Source organism: Telopea speciosissima, chromosome 5, assembly GCF_018873765.1.
Source record: "Telopea speciosissima isolate NSW1024214 ecotype Mountain lineage chromosome 5, Tspe_v1, whole genome shotgun sequence".
NCBI classification, from domain to species: domain Eukaryota; kingdom Viridiplantae; phylum Streptophyta; class Magnoliopsida; order Proteales; family Proteaceae; genus Telopea; species Telopea speciosissima.
In genome coordinates, this window is record NC_057920.1 from 61,829,377 (window position 1) to 61,849,269 (window position 19,893).

Sequence of the window (19,893 nt, forward strand, 5' to 3'; positions counted from 1 at the left end):
TGTGCCATAATCGTTTTTGCCAGGTGAAAAAAGAATAACTTGAAAACCTAGGAATACAATTGAAAAAGTCAAGAATACATGTACATAAATAAAGGTATTTCATTGAATTTGAATATTTCATAAGATGTACAACTAATTTACTCAGTTTTCAAAAACCCAATTGTTCTCATGAGTCAAAATGATTGACCATTTTGATAAGCTTGTAGTAAAAGTGTCTTAAAACGAAAATTTCTCTTATTTTTTAGTCAAATTATTTACTTGGTCTTATAACATTAATTGCATAAGGAAGAAAGCTGAAGCATCTTCAACAGTTCAACACTAATAAAATGTAGGAGAATTAAAATTTCCTATCCTCTAATTTAAAATATACAGAGATTGGCCTTTAACTATTATCTAGGAAACCACCATGGAGCTGAAAAGAAAAAGTTGAATTTTAATTTATGGTGGGCATTTGGTTGGTTTACCCAAATCCTCTAGTCCCAGTGGCTCTATTTGGTTGTAAGGGAAGTGAGGAAGGGGAAGTGAAGGGAAGGAAAATATTTTCATTTCTTGTAAAATATATTTCATTTCCCATGGAAATATTTGCATTTCTTTTACAACCAAACACCCAAAAACCTACTTTCACTTTAAAGTACATTTCAACTTCCAAGAAAATATATGCATTTTCCTTGTAACCAAAAGAAGCTAACATGAAAATAGTTAAAAAACCTAAAGTTGGGCTGAATTTTTTAATATTGGTTTAGTCCTCCCCCCAACCCCACACTCCAAAACTCACTCTGCAAACAAAAACCTCTACATGAATGGATAATGAAATTTCTGTCTTCATTTTATCATTGTTGAAAGACTTCATTTTTCTCCATATGACTGGTCGCTTTCTGGGCCTGTGAATGTAATCCAGAAAATAGATGTCATCATATCCATTCAGATTATTAAAAAAAAAAGTGAGAAACGATTAAAATGCTCCGTTTGGTTGCAACTTGCAAGGGAAACTAAAGGGAAAAGAAGTGCAAATTTTTAAACTTAAAAATGACTTCTTTTTTTTTGTGTAAAGTGTAAAAACCACCAACCCCCTACATTGAGGGGGTGGAGAAATTTATTCATATAATGTGTAGAGTACACATGGAGGAGAAAGACACATCTCCCAATCCATGGAGATTCATATGCAAAGTGAAGTGAAATATTTTAATAACCAAATAAGAAATTATTTGAAGTTAGTGACATAACCATTTGGTGTAATGATAACAAAAATTTTTATTTTAGGTTTGAAAATTTCACTTCACTTCCCTTCAATATCCCTTGCAACAAAACGAAGCTATATGTAAATGTAATCTAAATTTAGTGAATCCCTTACCTCGCCTTCCCAATCGCATCTCATAGTGAGGATGATCAATATCAATGTTTGAACCACAGTACCACCAATCATCCCAATCCAGATTCCCTATTCATATTAATATCAACAGCAAGAAGAAGAGGATTAATGAGGTTGGTTCACTGGTTTGCAAGGACAATTTGGATCCTCTACTGCCGAGCTGCCCATCCTGCGCCGTGCAACACAGACACAGCAAGGAGTGCAATGACCGCCTTACCCCTGCCCGAGTGAGGATAAGGCGGTCATTGCACGCCTTGCTGTGTCTGCGCAGCACGGCAGGACGGGCAGCTCGGCAGTGGAGTGGCTTTAATTTGTCTCTCTACTGTTTTAACTATGACAATATTAACATACCATAATACCAGAGTTGAAGACCCAACCCAGCAGAATTCCCAAAGGAACCCCAATGAAGTAGTAGCATCCAATGTTTATGTAAGCCACCCTAGTCTGCCATCCTGATCCAATGGCAACCCCTAAACAGAAACAAAACTCTCATGATAAGATATCATGCTATTCTAGAATTTCAATTTCATTGAGAGAGGTTGCCTCACCAGAGAGAACTGGTTGAATGCAGTTGACGAGAATGGTGACTGCTAATAGCATCGAGAGTTCATTGACGGCTTTGATTACTGCAAGATTGGAGCTAAAAAACAGTGCAATCCTGTTGTGGAAAGCCAAGATCAAGATAAAAAAGAAGAGGGCCACCACCAGGGAAGTCACCACCGACACTGTTGATGCAAACTTGGCACCTTTAGAGTTTCCTGCTCCAAGGTCGTTTGCTACTCGTACACTGAGTATTTAACAGAAAAAGGGTTCATCAATTAAGCATGGAACTGTTACTTCTTTCATCTGATGTGTTTCATGAGGTGATTTCCTTCCCTACTTGTGCTTTTAAACTGGGCATTTAGACCACCATATGTAAGCCCCAATTGTGGATTGGAACAAGATATCAAAGACCCAAATAGTTTAGGGAGGGCCAATCTAGTTGAAGATCAGATCACAAAGGCCGAAATTTGGTTCGATTGAGCCGGGCTGGTCTTAGCTCGGCTCGAAAATATTTCAATTTTGGCCTATCTCAAGCTTAGCCCATAAACCATTGTGATGAGATATATACAATCCAATGTGGAAACGAAACCTATTCACAATGTAGAAAATACACTGAAATAGAAAGAAACACAATCACATAACGTATGGATATATGTGGTTCGACAGAGTGCCTACATCCACAGAGATATGAGAGCAATTTCACTAACACTGGAGAAAAGGGGTAAACATTCTCTTCCTTACTACACCTCTCTCTGTTTGCAAGGAATTGTTGTAACCCTAATAACCCTCTATCATTAACAATTGGGGAAGGTATTGGTACACAGTAGATTCTGTGCATCAATGCATTCAATAGGGGGCGGGGGGGGGGGCCTTTATGGTCATTTCGGATGGGCATTTATGCCCATCTGCCAGTACTTCATATAGGCCATGTACAAGCACGACCGTGTATCAAAACTTCTGCCTTAACAATTTATAGAAAATAAAAACAAAAAGTTACAATTTCCAAAATTACCCCCTGTAAACCTCCATTGAACTCGTCTCCAGGGAGCATCTAACCGTTGGGCTGTGCTGCACACATCCCTAGGCATGCACCGAGATGTTTGCAACACAGCCCCACCCTTGGATGCTCCCTGGGCGTGCCCTGGGTGCTGAGCTCCCTGGAGAGGAACCGGAACCTGTCAACCTTCAAGTCCTATGAGCTTTTAACGGCCTTTCCAAAACAGCTAACAACCCAAACTACAAAATAACCCTCAACAACCAAACCCAACCTAGGATTGCAACCGGGCTGGTCTAGGGCACCTAGGCAAATCTAAAACCCCAGCCCAACCCTAGATCCTCTTAACTAAACCCAAGCCAGCCCTGTCAGGCTCAACCCATCCTAGACCAGCCAGCCTTGGTTAGAACGAGCTTTGTCCTCAGCCCAGGTCCAGCCCAGCCTGTCAGCTTAGGTCCAGTCGGGCTAGAGCTCGCCGGGCCAAAACTGGCATTCCTATCACAACCTGTGGACAACTATTTAAGATAAGTATTGCACCGCAACCTTCCGATCTAGCTTTGGATCGTCAACCTATTCTATTGAAACCCCAAGCAATAAATTCTCTAATCCAATCGTTATGGAGAAGTTGCCGTGTGAAGACAAACGTGAAAAAATAGCTTCGAAGGTCCCGTTTTCTATCAATTTTCACCTGTTCTTTTTGTTTTAATCTTCTTTTTCTAGAAGATAATTTGCAGGAGATATTTTTCAAGCTATGCAGGAGTTGAGGAGGGGACCCTTTTCTATGATTTTCTATGGTCGGTGACCACTTGGGGCTTGGAGGTTGGGAAAGATCCAATCTTAAGGTACAATCCCCTCACTTTGAATGAGTCTCTCTCCCAGGATCTATAATGGCAGAAATGGGAGGACGAAGCAGCATCACTAAGTCAAGAGTCTTCTATTTGTTTCTTTCATACTCAAGTCTCATCTCATCTCATTAGTCTTTGAAGAGGAAAGCGATTTCCTTCTTTGAAAGCTGATTTCCATTGCACATACAGGAAGAATTCAAAGAAATCAGTAATGTGTGTGTGTGTGTGTGTGTGAGAGAGAGAGAGAGAGAGAGAGAGAGAGAGGTTACCCTGTTGCAGCTAAGAACCCAAGAGGGATCATGGACTCACACCCAAAGATGGTCATGCTGCAAAACAACATCAACATCCAGACTTTAACAAGAAATTGTAAGGAAATGGGAAACAAGAAGTTGTAAAGAAATAAAATTCCAACAGTTCAGGAGGAGATGATCCTAACCAGATAGAAAGGGCATCTAGTGCTACATCATTTTTCTCCAGAAACCCACTCACTATGATCAACATTCTATAATAAACGTTCTCCAAGCTGCAATTCCACAAATCATTGATTAAAAATTTCAGATCCAAAATGCTCTCTGGTTTCTTTAGAGACAGAAATACAGAGAGCAATCATACCATAACATGATCCCAGAAGCAGTGGAGAGTTTGAGAAATTGCCAAAGCCCAACAAACGCTTCGGAAGAGAAGCCGGTCCATGTGAGACGACATTCTCCACAAATCGTATACACAAAAAGTCCCAGAACCGTTAACCACCATGAGCAATCAAGAATAATTGCAATTCCAACTATGCCGACCCTAAGCCTATAGACGAAGAACCAACTAACAAACACATGGACGGCAAAAGCTAACCCTGAGACCCACGCAATTACAGAGGTCTTAAGCTGGCACTGCAGAAATCTCTGAATTGTGAATTGAAACACACAGGAAAAATGAAGCGGAATCAGCCAAAGAGCCACCTTTCCTGATTTCTCTGCAACTTCTATAGTCTGCCCAGTTAACTTCAAGATGGGAGTGGCGAAGACGAATATGGGCAAGAGCAGGATCGCAAAGAGAAACAGAACAATCCAAGAACGTTGCAGATAAATCCCCAACATGTGGTACTGTTTGGCGCCGTAGGCTTGACCACACAGAGTCTCCAACGCGCTTGCCATACCCAACTAAACAAATTCTTCGTTTCATCAATTCAGAAGCAATAGATCGAGAGGGATAGATTAAAAATGTAGTGAAAGAAAACGGGAAATGAAGAAAAGAACAGTACCAAGAATCCGAAACTGATGGAGATGATAACAGTGGAAGCAATGGAGATTGCAGCAAGGTCGAGATTCCCCAAGTGTCCTGCAAATGCTTGACTTATTAGAGTCATGGCGTACAAGGCTACACGGCTGAAAATAGCGGGACCTGCGATCTGCCATATCCGTTTCGATTCTACCCATATCCTTTGGATCACAGAATCGCTTCCCTCTGCTAATAGAGGGATCTCCTCTTCCCTCATCTCTCTCTATGGAGGTTGAGGGTTTTCCTGCTTCCACCTCTCGTTTAAAAGGTAAAGTTCAGTTTTGGACTGAACTATGAAAATGAAACATTTGTTGCCAGGTGGGTAAGTCCCATTATTGTTTGCCTTTGCATCCTCTAAAGCAACACAAAGGTGCTCAATCTATGATTGAAGATGTTTCAACTGTAACTTTAGCCTGAGCTAATTCCTCTCTATCCCTCTGTATCTCAATCTCAATTTCATTGAAGGAAATTTCAAGAAGGATGATCAGAACTCGAAAGCCAAAAATGTATAAAGGGGGTAAAAATTGCTTTATTAAAATGATTTCTGTATACAATGTGATTCATCCACAACCATTACCATCAGATCTACAAATATAAAAATGAATCAACTCAAATGAATCATCGCCGTACATCCATGAATAAACACAAGAAATTTAACCGCAAAATAAGTACTAAAAAAAAAAGTCAAATAAAATACAAAAGAAATCCTGTGAGAAAATGAATGGTAATGGAGTCTTAGATCAACAAGGCAAAAGCGAAGGTGCCAATAATAGCAGAACCCAGAACTGCAACTCTGTTGAGTGAACCATGAGCGCCTGAAGAAGGAGTTGTCGACCCTGCTGGACTCTGTGTAGGTGAACCAGAAGAAGAGCCAGGTGGAGTGGGAGGTGAGGCGATGCTTGTAGTTGGAGATGGAGCCATCTCAGGCGATTTTGACACGGGAGCGGGAGCGGGAGCGGTTTTGGGAGATGATGCGGGAGCGGGAGCGGGAGAGGGAGTGGGTGTCGGTGTAGCCATGGAAGGTGAAGGTGCAGGTGTCGGTGACCGGGATGAAACCGTTGGTGCAGGAGTCGGCGAAGCGGGAGCAGAAGCCGGAACAGGGGTTGTCGGAGCGGCTACTGGAGCGACTCTGGGAGAGGATCCAGGTGCCTGAGCGATAGAAGAACCCGTCAACAAGCTCAACATCAGAACAACAGCCATGAAACTAGAGAGACCCATCTTCGTATGCTTGAAGATTGTTATTAATCAAACCTTTAAATGGAAGATTGAGAGAAATGTGGAAAGGAAAGGAAAGGAGAAGAGAAAAAATAGGATTTTTTTTTATCTGAAAACTGAGAAGAAAAGTTGCAGTGAAGGGAAAGTGAGAAAGGAAGGGGGAGATATAAAGGAGAGGGAAAGTCGATTCTAGACTTTTTGACACTGCGTGGAATTATTCTTTATTCACTCCAATGATGAATGGTGGAAGGAGGAAGAGGGAGGAAAGCTTCCTCTGAAATTCTAAAAAAGTCATTTGTGTATTTACGTATCTGTGCTCACAAGTCACCACAGCACAGGAATTCAAAGAAGGCGGCTAAGCTATGCTGTCTCACCTGAGCTTCTTCTTCTACCTCTATCTTTCCTATCATATAATCTCTCTGGAACTAGTCTTTTAGCATTTTTTTGCTTGAAAATTTCAAAATTCCAAGGAAATTTCCCTACAACAACCCTTCCTATTAATTGGGTTTTGTGTTTTTGGGTTTCCTTCACGCGTCTCCAATCGTTTTCTTTCGTTTTCATCTTGTGATTTTTCACTTATTTTTTTTCCTAATCTAGTCTCCGCGTTACCTTTCAAACAACTACTCCCAATAGAACTCAATAATATAAGTAACCAAGAAGAAATCGATGACCAAAAATATGAAAGCAATACTAGCCGTTACAGAGAATCAGTGTTGGATAGTCTGATTGGTTGGGAGGAAATATTTTAGAAAAAATGGGGAAGTAGAGAAAACGACAACCGTGGACAGGTGTTTTGTTTGGTTCCCCTGTCTGTATATGGGATTGGAACGTTAATCCATACAAATAATACCTGCAATTAAATAATATATAAATTACTATATTTCATTATAGTAAATTATAATCATGTTTGAACTTCTTTTTTTTTTTTGTGCAATTCAAAGGCCCACCGGCGATCAACCTCAACAGGACCCCAAAAGGAGGCAATGAGGGGACCCATAAGGGGTCAAATATGGTACCCAAAGGCTCCACTTCTTGGAAAGCAATTAAATGTGGATTAGGTGTCGCTAAGGAGACTTGAACCATCGATCAATTGCCTGGCGCAATTCTCCCAAGGGAGTAGCTAAGGAGACTTGAACCACCGATCAATCGCCTGGCGTAATTCTCCCAAGGAAGTAGCGAACCACCAGGGCAAGCCCTGGATCGACATCATGTTTGAATTTTGAACAAAGAGATTTAACTTAAGATGATCACAGTCGCAATCTAGCTCTGAAATTTGAGGATATCACGGGGTCGCATTGAAGCTGGTACCCATTAATAGATGATAATGAAAGATATAATAATATTTATGGGTAACCTTTTTCCATCTGATAATAAATTATAAGGGCAAGAGATCACTGCTTGACTGTGTAGCCTCCGCATCAGCTTGGGGGGCCAATGACGACGGGTGGGGTATTAACATAAATGGGATTTTTTTTATTATTTTAGGAAAGATTGGGCAGAAACCACGTGACCAAGCAGCGTTCTTTTTTCCAAATTATAATTATGTTTTATTTTTTCCAACTTTGCTAAAAAATTGAAATCTATTAAGCATGCTTTGAAATTTTGGATCAAAAATATTGTAGGAAATATTTCTCAGGCTGTTGATATCGGTAGGTCATCTTTCTGATCAGAGCTTAGCTGAAAAGGAGAGGTCTGTTTCTTTTAGGTTGGGTGACCTTAAATAGGAATAGAATTTTTATAAACAAAAGTTCGGAATCAAGTGATTAACCCTTGGGACTCTAATCCTACATATTTTCATAAATTTATGAGTGGTAAACAAAGTCTTAATTCTATTTACTGTCTTTGAGACTCTAAGAGCTCCTTGTTTTCTGGTCCGAAAGTGATTAAAACCGCTTTTGTCTCTTCTTTTATTTTAACCAGTTTAATCATTCCATCCTAAGTCCCATTGCTCTTATTCTGGATGAAATTCCTTCTGCAATGGTCCCGTCTGACCTTAAGAGGGTTCCCTCTTCTGTTCCTACTGAGAAGGAGATTATGGTTGCTATAAAATCCCATAAGGCTGAAAAAGCTTTTGATCTTGATGCCTTTAGCTACGGTTTCTTCCTTGCTGCCTAGGATATTGTTAAAGAAGATCTTATTAAGGCAGTTTGTAGTTTCTTCTTCAATCCGTCCATGGTTAGAAGTATCAATCAGACTTTTATCTATCTTGTTCCTAAGCATGAGCTGGCTGACTTGGTCTTCTTTTCACCTCATTTCTCTTGGAAAACTCCTTTACAAGTTTATTGCAAAAATAATTGCGAACAAATTAAAGTTGGTTATTGATACTCTTGTTAGATATAATCAAACAGCTGCGTTGGGCTCCTTTGTAGCGCGACATGGTGTGTAACACATATCCAACGGTCCATAGTGCTTGGGCACGCAATCCAACACCCCGCCTATATATTGGGCTGCGTGCCCGAGTACTGCGGGTTGTCGAATGGTGCGCTACACACCATGTCGTGCTACAGAGGACCCAAATCCTGAACAGCTTTCATCCTTCATAGGAACATTGCTGATAGTATCCTCATATGTCATGAAATTGTTAGGGGCTTTGATAGGAAGAATCATCAAACTTCTATCCTCCTTAAGCTGGACATCAACAAGACTTTTGATTCCATGAGATGACACTATTGATATTGCTCAGCTTCTTTCTAAGATGGACTTTCCTCCTAATTTCATCAATTGGATCCATTATTGTATATCATTTCCTCAATTTTATTTTTTGATGAAAGTTTAATCACACAAACCACACACCAATCCTCATTTGTTTGTTCTGGTAAATGGTTCTCCTTAGGGGATTTTTTTTTTCAATCAAAAGGTAGGAATTCGCCAAGGTTGCCATATATCTCCTATGCTTTTCTGTATTGCCATGGAGGGTCTCTCCAAAATTCTCATGATTGTTACTAAGGAGAACTCCATTCAGTATATCCCTAAGTGCAAGGCTTAGAAGGTCACTCATTTAACTTTTGTTGATGACATTATGATTTTCACCAAAGTCTCTATTTCTTTTATGGCAGTAATTTCTGAAGCTTTAAATTTCTTTTCTGTTATATCTAGCCTTTCCATTAATCCCGAAAAATCCTTTTCTTTCTGGGGGAGTCCTTGAGCATATTAAGGCTTAGTAAATTCTGATGAAGACTTGGCTGTGTCAATTGGACCCTTTTACATGAGACCAGATCTGTCATGTGATAGATTGTATGGACTTAAATTTTATGGAGAAGTAGAGCCCTAGGTCCCGACTCAAATGTTATGTTTTAGTTCAAAAAGAGTTGCTAAATAATAAAATAGGTAGGGCTGCAACAAGATTGGGTTGGGCCAGGATTTTTGAAATCCCAGCCCAACCCAAAGTCCCCTTGACTTGGCCCAAGCCCAGCCCAGCCCAGCCCAGTCCTGACTCAGGGTCTAAAGAATCCAACTTTGACCCGCCCTTCGGGGCGGGGTAGGACTGGGCTGGGCTAACCCTTATTGGCCTTGATCGGGAAGAAGAAGAAGCACATAGATGGTTAGTAGATTAACAATTTCCACATGGCAATGAATAGTAACAATAATTTAAGGAAACCAAAATCTCAAAGCAATACCAAACTTATAGAGTTCAATAACTAAAAATGTCTGATAATCAACATGTAGAATCTCTATTGATATGGATTATGATGCATTCCTCTAATCATATCAGGATTCTTTGTTTTAATCGTACAACAAAGGATTAGGCAATAGATTGTCATTGTTGTCTGGTATAATATGACCATAATATGAATATTAATCTAATGCCTTTTTGCATCAACTAATATGAAGAACACAACTATTTAAATTCATGCTTGGTACATATCGGTAAGATATATTTTGCAAAATTTGATTAACCTCTACTTGACATGAAAGAAGTCTTCTATGAATTTTCACATCCTTAACGCATAAATAGGAGGATGGATGCAATTGCACAGATCTTACTAAACTGTTCAAATGCTTATTTTGCTAATGTATTATTTTCAGCTTTGATAATCTCATCAAAGTCCAACACAAGAATTAAAAATTTATCACTTCAAACAAACAAGAAGAAGAAGACGGTGTCGGGCACAGCCCAAGGCCTCAACCCTAACTGAGGGCCAAAAACTCCCTGCGCTAACCCGTCCTTAGGGTCAGGATATCTCAGCTTAGGCACTGTTTGGGCTTTGGGCGGGCTCAAGTCACCAGGGCCAAACTTTCACCCTTAAAAATAGGATTTTGACAAAATACAAAATATGAGAGTACATGGTATTGGTCCGGGGATGGTACATGTGCATGAACATACATGGTGACACCCTTACCAACTACTTTCTTCTGTGTCGCCAAGAGAGGCATGTCTTGTCTTGGTGGTCTTCATATCATTAACTAAACAAAAACAGTTTGTCAGGAATAGAGACCATAAATACATTAAGAAAGAAAGAAAATATCATCTCATGAAAAAATCCTCATGAAAACCTCAAGAAAAAACAGTAGAAATGTTTTGCCCTTTTATTTAATTTTATTTAGGGTATTTTTTTTCAATTAATATATACTAAAATGCAAAAGTTAGACCCCATAGGATTTTCTTGGACAGTGCCACTTTTTTTCTTTGGTTTGGTAAAACGAAAATTGGATTCTGGCACATTGCCTTGTCCAAATTTTTTCAGGCGGTGCTGGGTGTGAGAATGGATTTTGGATTAAAATCCTCTCTAATTCTTTGATCGTACAGTACGGTGCAGTTCGAGGTTTAGAGATCAACACTTAGCAAACGTAACATAAAAAACTAACTCAATTGAGTTTTTTCCTAAGTTGGGACCATTAATCCAAGCAATTCTACCACATGAAAAAAACAAAAAAAAAAAAATGCATATAAGAGAGATTGTTGTAAATTTGATTATAATTTCATTGTAAGAAAAAGTCTATGCTTGGTTCATGCTATACAATTGAATTGTTCAAGTTATAGTAATTCATATGGTAATATGTTACTAGTACTAGGGGTGTCAATTTGGCCCGGCCAATCCGAGCCCGCCTTTAGCCCAAAAAAGGACCTGAGCTGAGCTTTTCAGTCCATGTCATGAATCATATGCCCATCTCGGATGAGCCCATTTGAAATCCCAGCTCCCCAAGCTCAAAATCTAAAATACTTGATAATTACCCAATTGTACAGCCCAAATCTAAAGCTGTCTCAATTAATGGTGCACTATTCTTTGTTGCAGTCCTCTTGGTCAGTCTAATTTGCTTAGATAAGAAGTAGAAGGATGACGATGAAGGTTTAAGAAACTAAATCCATATACGTTAATAAGAAGTGAGTACATATGCATTCAGTTCTTTGTTTGGTTAATATACATCTTTTCTACAAAAAAATATATAAGTATTCTACTAGTATTGTACCAGGGTGGGTTTTCATGAAGTTTTTAAAATTTGATAGACCTTTAATGGAGGTTCCATGGGAAGGGTGAGAAGAAAAAGAAACATTCAAATAATTGGTTAGGATTAAATGTCTCAAATCAAGGGTATTTCGTTATGTGTTTAATGGGGTTTGATCTAGTACTATATGGGCGACTGGGCATTAGATTGGGCCAGCTTAGTATAGGATAGGTTAAGAGTATGATTTACTGCAAAAGCATGATGATCTCTTTACGTGTGTAATGGGGCTCGATCTAGTGTATAGATGCTAGAAAGTGAAATATCGATCATGAATGTTCTTAAAAAATCTTTGCTTCTTTGGGGTTCCAATTTACAAGATTATGCAAATACTTGTTCATTTTGACTGATTCTGACCTAACTCAAATTAGACTCGATGAAAATTGAACAAATGCCCATGCCTTGAAATTTTTTTTCTGCTTTTAGTTAATTCTTATTTGGTTCGATTTTAATTTCATTTTGTCAAAATGTAAATTGTATCAATATTAAACCGAATATCAAAACTAGATCGATTGACACCCTTAGACATGACTGCCTTAGTTACGTGTCGCTTGTTATGAAAAAAGCCGTGTCAAGTAAGTTGCCAGTCAGAACTCACAACTTCACTATAGCCATTGACGAGGTAAAGTAAAACGTTGCTAAGTTGTGCCAAGCATATGGCTTGGCAACTGTCCCATGTCGAAATGCTTGGACTCATCTGTTGCATCATCCGCTGTTTTCTTCAGAATTCTGGATGTACAAGGTTCTGCTGATCCCGAGCGACTTGCCCGAGTAGGGATGAGGCGGTCTTTTTATGTTTCACTGTGTTTGGTGCTGCACATGCAGCCCGAGCAAGGTACTGGACAGAATCCTTTTGGTCTACTGATCACATTTGTATACAAGTTACCATGAGTCAAAAGGTTAACCGCTTGAACTCTCTAGTTTCCCTTTCTTTAGTCCATTGGAGAATGAAAACTATGAGAGTGCTTTCAACAATAAATTAAACTCATTATTTGGAGGAAAATGATCTCCTCCAGTTCTTTGCCCTGCCCAGGTCCCCCATCTCTCTAATAGGGAGGAGGGGTGGACCCCAGCTGAACAGAATGTTTGGGTAGGGGTAGGGTGGTCATTGTGCCCCCTTGTTAGGGAGATTGGGGAATTGAGTCGGACAATTAACTGATGGTTATTAGGATCCATCTCTTCATGTACTGCCAACTTTTCAAATGGATTAATCATGCTTTAACAATGACGACCAACATACACTCACTACCATCTACACTGTGTGTTCAACAACGCCTCCACATTAGATGGTTGAGCGTTTTATAACTGGCTCTCCAAGGTGTACCCTCAAACTATTTCGGCCTAATTAAAAGTGGAGCTCCTCTCTTGCTAGTTAAGATTATGTTAATTAGCATTATTTTGCATTAGTGGATATTCTTGTTTACTTACTTTTGGAAGGTGATGGTGGATAATTTTTCATTTTAATAGTGCCCCCACCATGTATGGTCGAAATGGTTTTCATTGCCTAATTAATTAAATGGTTAGGTTGGATAATGTTAATCATGTTACTAATGCGCCACAATAAATATAATTTATTAGGTGGTACCAGTACAAGTAATAGCAAGGTAATCTGGTAATTACATGTAATTGTTGTTCGTTTTAGAAAATCTGATGCCCCTTGGAAGATCGCAGTGTGAGGTCATTGTTGCTCTTTTTGGGACGATCTAGTTTTCATTCTACCATAGTCCTAAGGTTGATGTTTAGTTTCTTTTGTTTATCTCATTAGTTTGTCGTACACATCTATAAATCGGCCAAACCCTTAAACCCGGTTCAGTAAACCCGAACCAACCCAAACTCACCTGAACTCGACCAAAGCTTATCTCAATTAATTGAGATAGGATATAGAGATCAGCTCTAGGGTAATATATAATTATGTTAATTGATAAGCACTAATGTCTTTTCTCACTACCAAAAGTCAAATAATTTGGCATTTTTTTGTTTGAACTTTGAAAGGGAAAGCCCAAGAACTCCCAAAGGGATAGGTATTTTGAATCAACCAATCAGTGGTTAATGATCAATAAGTTGAACATGGCCCATAGCCTCCATGTTCAGAGAATTTGCACTATCCAAAGTCCAAAACCCACAAATTTTGATCAATAAATTTGATTTGAATACAAAAAAGAATACTACTTGATCGCGTGGGGTGTGGACTATATAGGCTATGGGTCCACTCCAAGATATTGGCACCTATAGCATATTTCTTGATAAGTGTGAAAAACTAATAGTACATGTCACAAGAAACTTCGTTGGAATGGATTAGAATGAATCTCCAAAAATGATAAAAACTCATAAAAACCCTAATACTTCAGATTAATCTTCTTCCTCAAATGGATAGAATAGACTGAGAGTAAGTCAAGATCGATTGCGACCAAAGCTAATATATTTAAGGCAGAGAGTTCTCTAAGCAAGTGACAGAGAGAAATACACTAATGAAGTGCAACAAAATGGTATCATAGATTTGAAGGCAGCGAGGTTATTCGGTGTGAGAAAGAGAGAGATAGATGTAGAGGTGCCAGTTGTTAACGTAATATTTTGGATATTTTTAATATATTTCTTTTCATATATTGAGTTTTCTAGTTTAAATATTTTAATACAAAGAAAGAACGCAACCTGGTAGCATTGAAATGACCGCCGTGCTCCAATGGAAAAGTGAAATTTCCTAGAGGCACGATGGACATTTTGTCCATGCCCAGATAGCGTTCTCTTTCTCATTTTTATATTAGATCACATTCTTGTGTATTTATACCCATTAATATAGTAAATGGGAGAAAGAAAGCCACTTGATCGCGCAAAGCATGTCATCCCTGTGCCTAAACACAAGGGCGTCCATGATGACAGTTGGACCCCTAGAAAGATGGAAATAATGTTATTGGTGAAGTCTGATTTTTGGTCCAGAATATGCGGTTGAGATCTTTGGAGGGCCATTTTAGCCTCGAAACGATCTCGGAATGGTATATTATGGGATATACGTTATGTTTTGGTCCGACCCTGTCCGATTTGACAATTTCTGGGCCCAGGGGTATTCTTGTACTTCTTCGGGTTAAGGCTTCTTTATATAATGTTCTTATCTCTGAGAGAACTAAAAAAAATAAAAGGAGAGATTTTGTAACATTTTCAGAGAATAGTGAAATAAGTTCTGTTGCTCAGTCGTGGATGTAACTTCCATCTTGGAGGTAAACCATGTAAATTATGTGTGTTTGTGTGTGCTAGTTCTTCTCTGTATTTCGTATTTCTTCTGCTAATCGTCATTCTAGGCGTTGTTTTCTTAACAAATGATCAATTATGCGGCGAATACAATTGATCATTTTGCACACCCCTGTGTCTAGGAATAGGGGCAGCATGCGCTGCATGACCTCTTTCCCGATAGTAAAATATACATCCGTACATTTACATTCTAGCTCTAATGTACCCTAACCCAACCACTCATAACCTTTTATATATAGTCGAATTTTTCACTGCTCGTGGTACTTTATTCTACTAAAGATTCAAAACTAGATTATATTGCACTGAAGAGTCAAAACCATGCTTTTTGTCGGGGTATAAGTACACAATGACTGGTGGATCTGGCAATCCTAAACGCTCTTTTTTGCTTCTTTAGAATCCACTGACACCCCAAGTCACGGCAAGGCATCTCCCAACCAAAGACCCCAACGAAAGAAAAATAGAAAATAGCCGTGGATGGATAAGGGTGATAGCACCAGTAATCCAAGTGTCCAACAAACAAACAAGGAAATAAACCAGCCCTTCAAATATTATAACTTCTAGAAGAACTCATTTTGATTACCCTGGAAAAAAAATATCTCGATTTCCTCATGTGTTTTTTTCATTGATTAATCATTTATTTATAAACCGAGTGTTCCTTAAACATGGTGAATGGGAATTTATTCACCGTGGGATTTAGATGAGTGTCGAAAGGGATCGTGAGGATATTTTGGGGAATATACTAAAACTTTATAAGGGTTTGTAAAACCTAGGATGGTGGTTGAACTACGAAAATTTTATTGTTTATTTATTTGACAGTGTTTTTCTTAAGTCACAGTGAAGGAGAATCTCTTGATCATGGATTTTGGATGGGCGTAAGAGGATATCATGAAACAATGGAAGGTATTATCAACTTTGTCCAATAGAAGAATGTTTTAGGAGCATAGGATGGTGGCCGAACCCTACACTATGTAAGAAAGACAACTAGATAGTTGAGGAGATGTTGGGGGTACGATGTCTTGTAATCCATCATTTGGTTTGTGGGTTGATTCTAAAAGACCATTAAGAGGCCGTAAACTCTATATATGGAGTCTTACTTTCTCTATTATATCATTTTAGGCATACTATATGGGTATTTCGATATAATTCTTGTATAGGGTTTTGCTTTAAATATGTAGCAATGGTTCTTTTTTTGTAACAAAATCTGAGAGAGGTGTGAGGACGAACGATTGTAACCCTATTCTCCATTATTAATTTTCTACATCATGTTAGGATTCATTTTCAATAGGAGAAACATTTGATGCTATAACGATGATGATGAAAAGGAATGGATAAATCATTTGAGGAGAGACTCTAATGCCATGTAAGAAAGACAACTTCTCGTTAATGGTAGAATTGTGGAATTAGCATTATTTTGCATTCGTGAATATTCCTGTTTACTTGCTTTTGGAAGGTGAGGGTGGATAATTTTTCATTTTAATAGTGCCCCCACCAAGTATGGTCGAAATTGTTTTCATTGCGTAATTAATTAAATGATTAAGTTGGATAATGTTGATCATGTTACTAATGTGTCACAATATAGATAATTTATTAGGTGGTACCAGTACAAGTAATAGCAAGATAATCTAGTAATTACATGTAATCGTTGTTCGTTTTAGAAAATCTGATACCCTTTGGAAGATCGCAGTGTGAGCTTATTGTTGCTCTTTTTGGGACGATCTAGTTTTCATTTTGCCATAGTCCTAAGGTTGATGTTTTGTTTCTTTTGTTTATCTCATTAGTTTGTAGTACACATCTATAAATCGGCCAAACTCTTAAACCCGGCTTAGTAAGCCCAAACCAGCCCAAACTCACCCGAACTCGACCAAAACTTATCTCAATTAATTGGGATAGGATATAGAGATCAGCTCTAGGGTAATATATAATTATGTTAATTGATAAGCTCTAATGTCTTTTCTCACTACTAAAAGTCAAATAATTTGGCATTTTTTATCATCAAAAAAAAAAATTTGGCATTTTTTGTTTGAACTTTGAAAAGGATAGCCCAAGAACTCCCAAAGGCATAGGTATTTCAGTGGTTAATGATCAATAAGTTGAACATGGCCTGTGTGGTTCTTGCTATTAGACACAGAAATACACGAAAGTTTCACACTATCTCCATGAAAGGATGAAAATCTCGTCCAAGTCTATGCTTGCGCACTTACTCCCATTGACGAGCAGACACTAGAGACCCAGACGGTGATCTTTTTCCATATTTAATGATTGATCAGCTCAACATACAGACCTATTAAACCATTATTATGGATCGTTGATTAGATCAATTTCGAAGTTGGAATATATTCCTATGATAGTGACAAAAGGAAAAACTATGGACTATGTAGGCTATGGGTCCACTCCAAGATATTGGCACCTATGGCATATTTCTTGATAAGTGTGAAAAACTAATAGAACATGTCACAAGAAACGTTGCCGAATGAATTAGAATGAATCTCCAAAAATGATAAAACTCGTAAAAGCCCTAATACTTCAGATTAATCTTCTTCCTCAAATGGATATAGAATAGAATGAGAGTAAGTCAAGATCGATTGCGATCAAAGCTAATATATTTAAGGCAGAGGGTTCTCTAAGCAAATGACAGAGAGAAATACACTAATGAGTGCACTAAAATGGTATCATAGATTTGAAGACAGAGAGATTATTCAGTGTGAGAAAGAGAGAGATAGACATAGAGGTACCAGTTGTTACTGTAATATTTTGGATATTTTCATTGTCTTTCTTTTCATGTATTGAGTTTTCTAGTTTAGATATTTTAATACAAAGAAAGAACGCTACTTGGTAGCACTGAAATGACCGTCGTGCCCCCATAGAAAAGTGAAATTTCCTAGAGGCACGGTGGACATTTTGTACACGCCCAGTTAGCGTTCTCTTTCCCATTTTTATATTAGATCGCATTCTTGTGTATTTATACCCATTAATATAGTAAATAGGAGAAAGAAAGCCACCCGATCGCGCAACGCATGCCAACCCTGCGCCTAGACATAAGGGCGCCCGTGATGACAGTTGCGCCCCTGGAAAGATGGAAATGATATTATTGGTGAAGCCTGATTTTTGGTCCAGAATGTGTGGTTGAGATCTTCGGAAGGCCATTTCAGCCTCGAAACGATCTCGGATTACCGAAAAATGTTGTACGTCCCCTTCGAAGGCGGGGAGTTGTGTTGGGCTCGTCGAGATCTTCGAAATGGTATATTATGGAATATACATTATGTTTTGGTCCGATCTTGTCCGATTTGACAATTTATGGGTCTAGGGGTATTCTTGTACTTCTTCGGGTTAGGGCTTCTCTATATAATGTTCTTATCTCTGAGAGAACAAAAAAAAAAAAAGAAATAGGAGAGGTTTTGTAACATTTTCAGAAAATAGTGTAATTCGTTCTATTGCTCGGCCGTGGATGTAGCTTCCATCTTGGAGGTGAACCATGTAAAGTATGTGTGTTTGTGTGTGCTTGTTCTTCTCTGTTTTTCGTATTTGTTCTGCAAATCACCATTTAGGACGTTGTTTTCTTAACAAATGATCAATAGTGTGATGGGTACAATTGATCATTTTGCACATCCCTGTGTCTAAGAATAGGAGCAACGTGTGTTGCATAACCTCTTTTCCAATAGTAAAATATACATGCATAGATTTACTTTCTAGCTCTAGTGTACCCTACCCGAACCACTCATAACCTTTTATAGTCGGATTTTTGAAAGCTTGTGGTACTTTATTCTACTTAAGATTCAAAACTAGATTATATTGCACTGAAGAGTCAAAACCATGCTTTTTGTTGGGGTCTAAGTACACAACGACTGGTGAATCTGGCAATCCGGCCTAAACGCTCTTTTTTGCTTCTTTAGAATCCACTGACACCCCAAGTCATGGCAGGGTATCTCCCAACCAAAGACCCCAACGAAAGAAAAATAGAAAGTAGCCGTCGATGGATAAGGGTGATAGCAACAGTCGTAGTGTCCAACAAATAAACAAGGAAATAAACCAGCCCCTCAATTATTATAACTTCTAGAAGAACTCATTTTGATTACCCTGGAAAAAAAAAATCTCGATTTCCTCATGTTTTTTTTCATTGATTAATCATTCATTTATAAATCGAGTGTTCCTTAAACATGGTGAATGAGAATTTATTCACTTTGGGATTCAGATGCGCGTGGGAAGGTATCGTGAGGATATTTTGGAGAACATACTAAAACCTTATAGGGATTTGTAAAACCTAGAATGATAGCTTAACTAGGAAAACTTTATTGTTTATTTATTTGATAGAGTTTTTCTTAAGTCATGGTGAAGGGGGAATCTCTTGACCATGGTTTTCGGATGGGCACAAGAGGGTATCATGAAACAACGGAGGGTATTATCGACTTTGTCTAATAGAAGAATGTTTTAGGAGCATCGGATGGTGGCCGAACGCTACACTATGTAAGAAAGACAACTAGACACTTGAGGAGATGTTAGGGGTACGATGTCTTGTATTCCGTCAATTGTTTTGTGGGTTGATTTTGAAGGACCATTAAGAGGCCGTAAACTCTATATATGGAGTCTTACTTCCTCTATTTTATCATGTTGAGCATACTATATAGGTATTTCGATAAAATTCTAGTATAGGGTTTTGTTATAAATATGTAGCAATGGTTCTTTCTTTGTAACGAAATCTGAGAGAGGTGTGAGGACGAACGATTGTAACCCTATTCTCCATTGATAGTGAAACATTTGGCGCTATAATGATGGCGATGAAAAGGAATGGAAAAATCGTTTGAGGAGAGACTCTAATACCATGTAAGAAAGACAACTTCTTATTAATGTTAGAATTGTGGAATTACTTCTCCTTTGCAGGCTCTGGTGGACGATATCATTCACCTCTCTACTTCTTTTGTATCTTGTTGGTTTTTTTTTTTATTCCACAGGAGATTAACAGCGTGGCTGACTCC

General features: G+C 38.5%; 2 protein-coding genes across 2 annotated transcripts; both read right to left on the reverse strand.

Annotated features, from left to right (window-relative positions):
• Nucleotides 1-783: 783 nt before the first annotated feature.
• LOC122661599 (protein DETOXIFICATION 27-like) lies at nucleotides 784-5,278 on the reverse strand. The gene is made up of 8 exons (XM_043857049.1): nucleotides 5,007-5,278; nucleotides 4,364-4,905; nucleotides 4,188-4,274; nucleotides 4,021-4,077; nucleotides 1,918-2,156; nucleotides 1,721-1,839; nucleotides 1,352-1,438; nucleotides 784-881 (listed from the first exon to the last, which is right to left on the reverse strand). The coding sequence occupies exons 1-8, from the start codon at nucleotides 5,238-5,240 to the stop codon at nucleotides 831-833; spliced, it is 1,416 nt and encodes a 471-aa protein (XP_043712984.1). The 5' UTR covers nucleotides 5,241-5,278; the 3' UTR covers nucleotides 784-830.
• A 480-nt stretch (nucleotides 5,279-5,758) lies between these two features.
• LOC122663204 (arabinogalactan protein 1-like) lies at nucleotides 5,759-6,241 on the reverse strand. The gene has a single exon (XM_043858905.1). It carries the CDS (start codon nucleotides 6,239-6,241, stop codon nucleotides 5,759-5,761), a length of 483 nt encoding a protein of 160 aa, XP_043714840.1.
• Nucleotides 6,242-19,893: the final 13,652 nt, after the last annotated feature.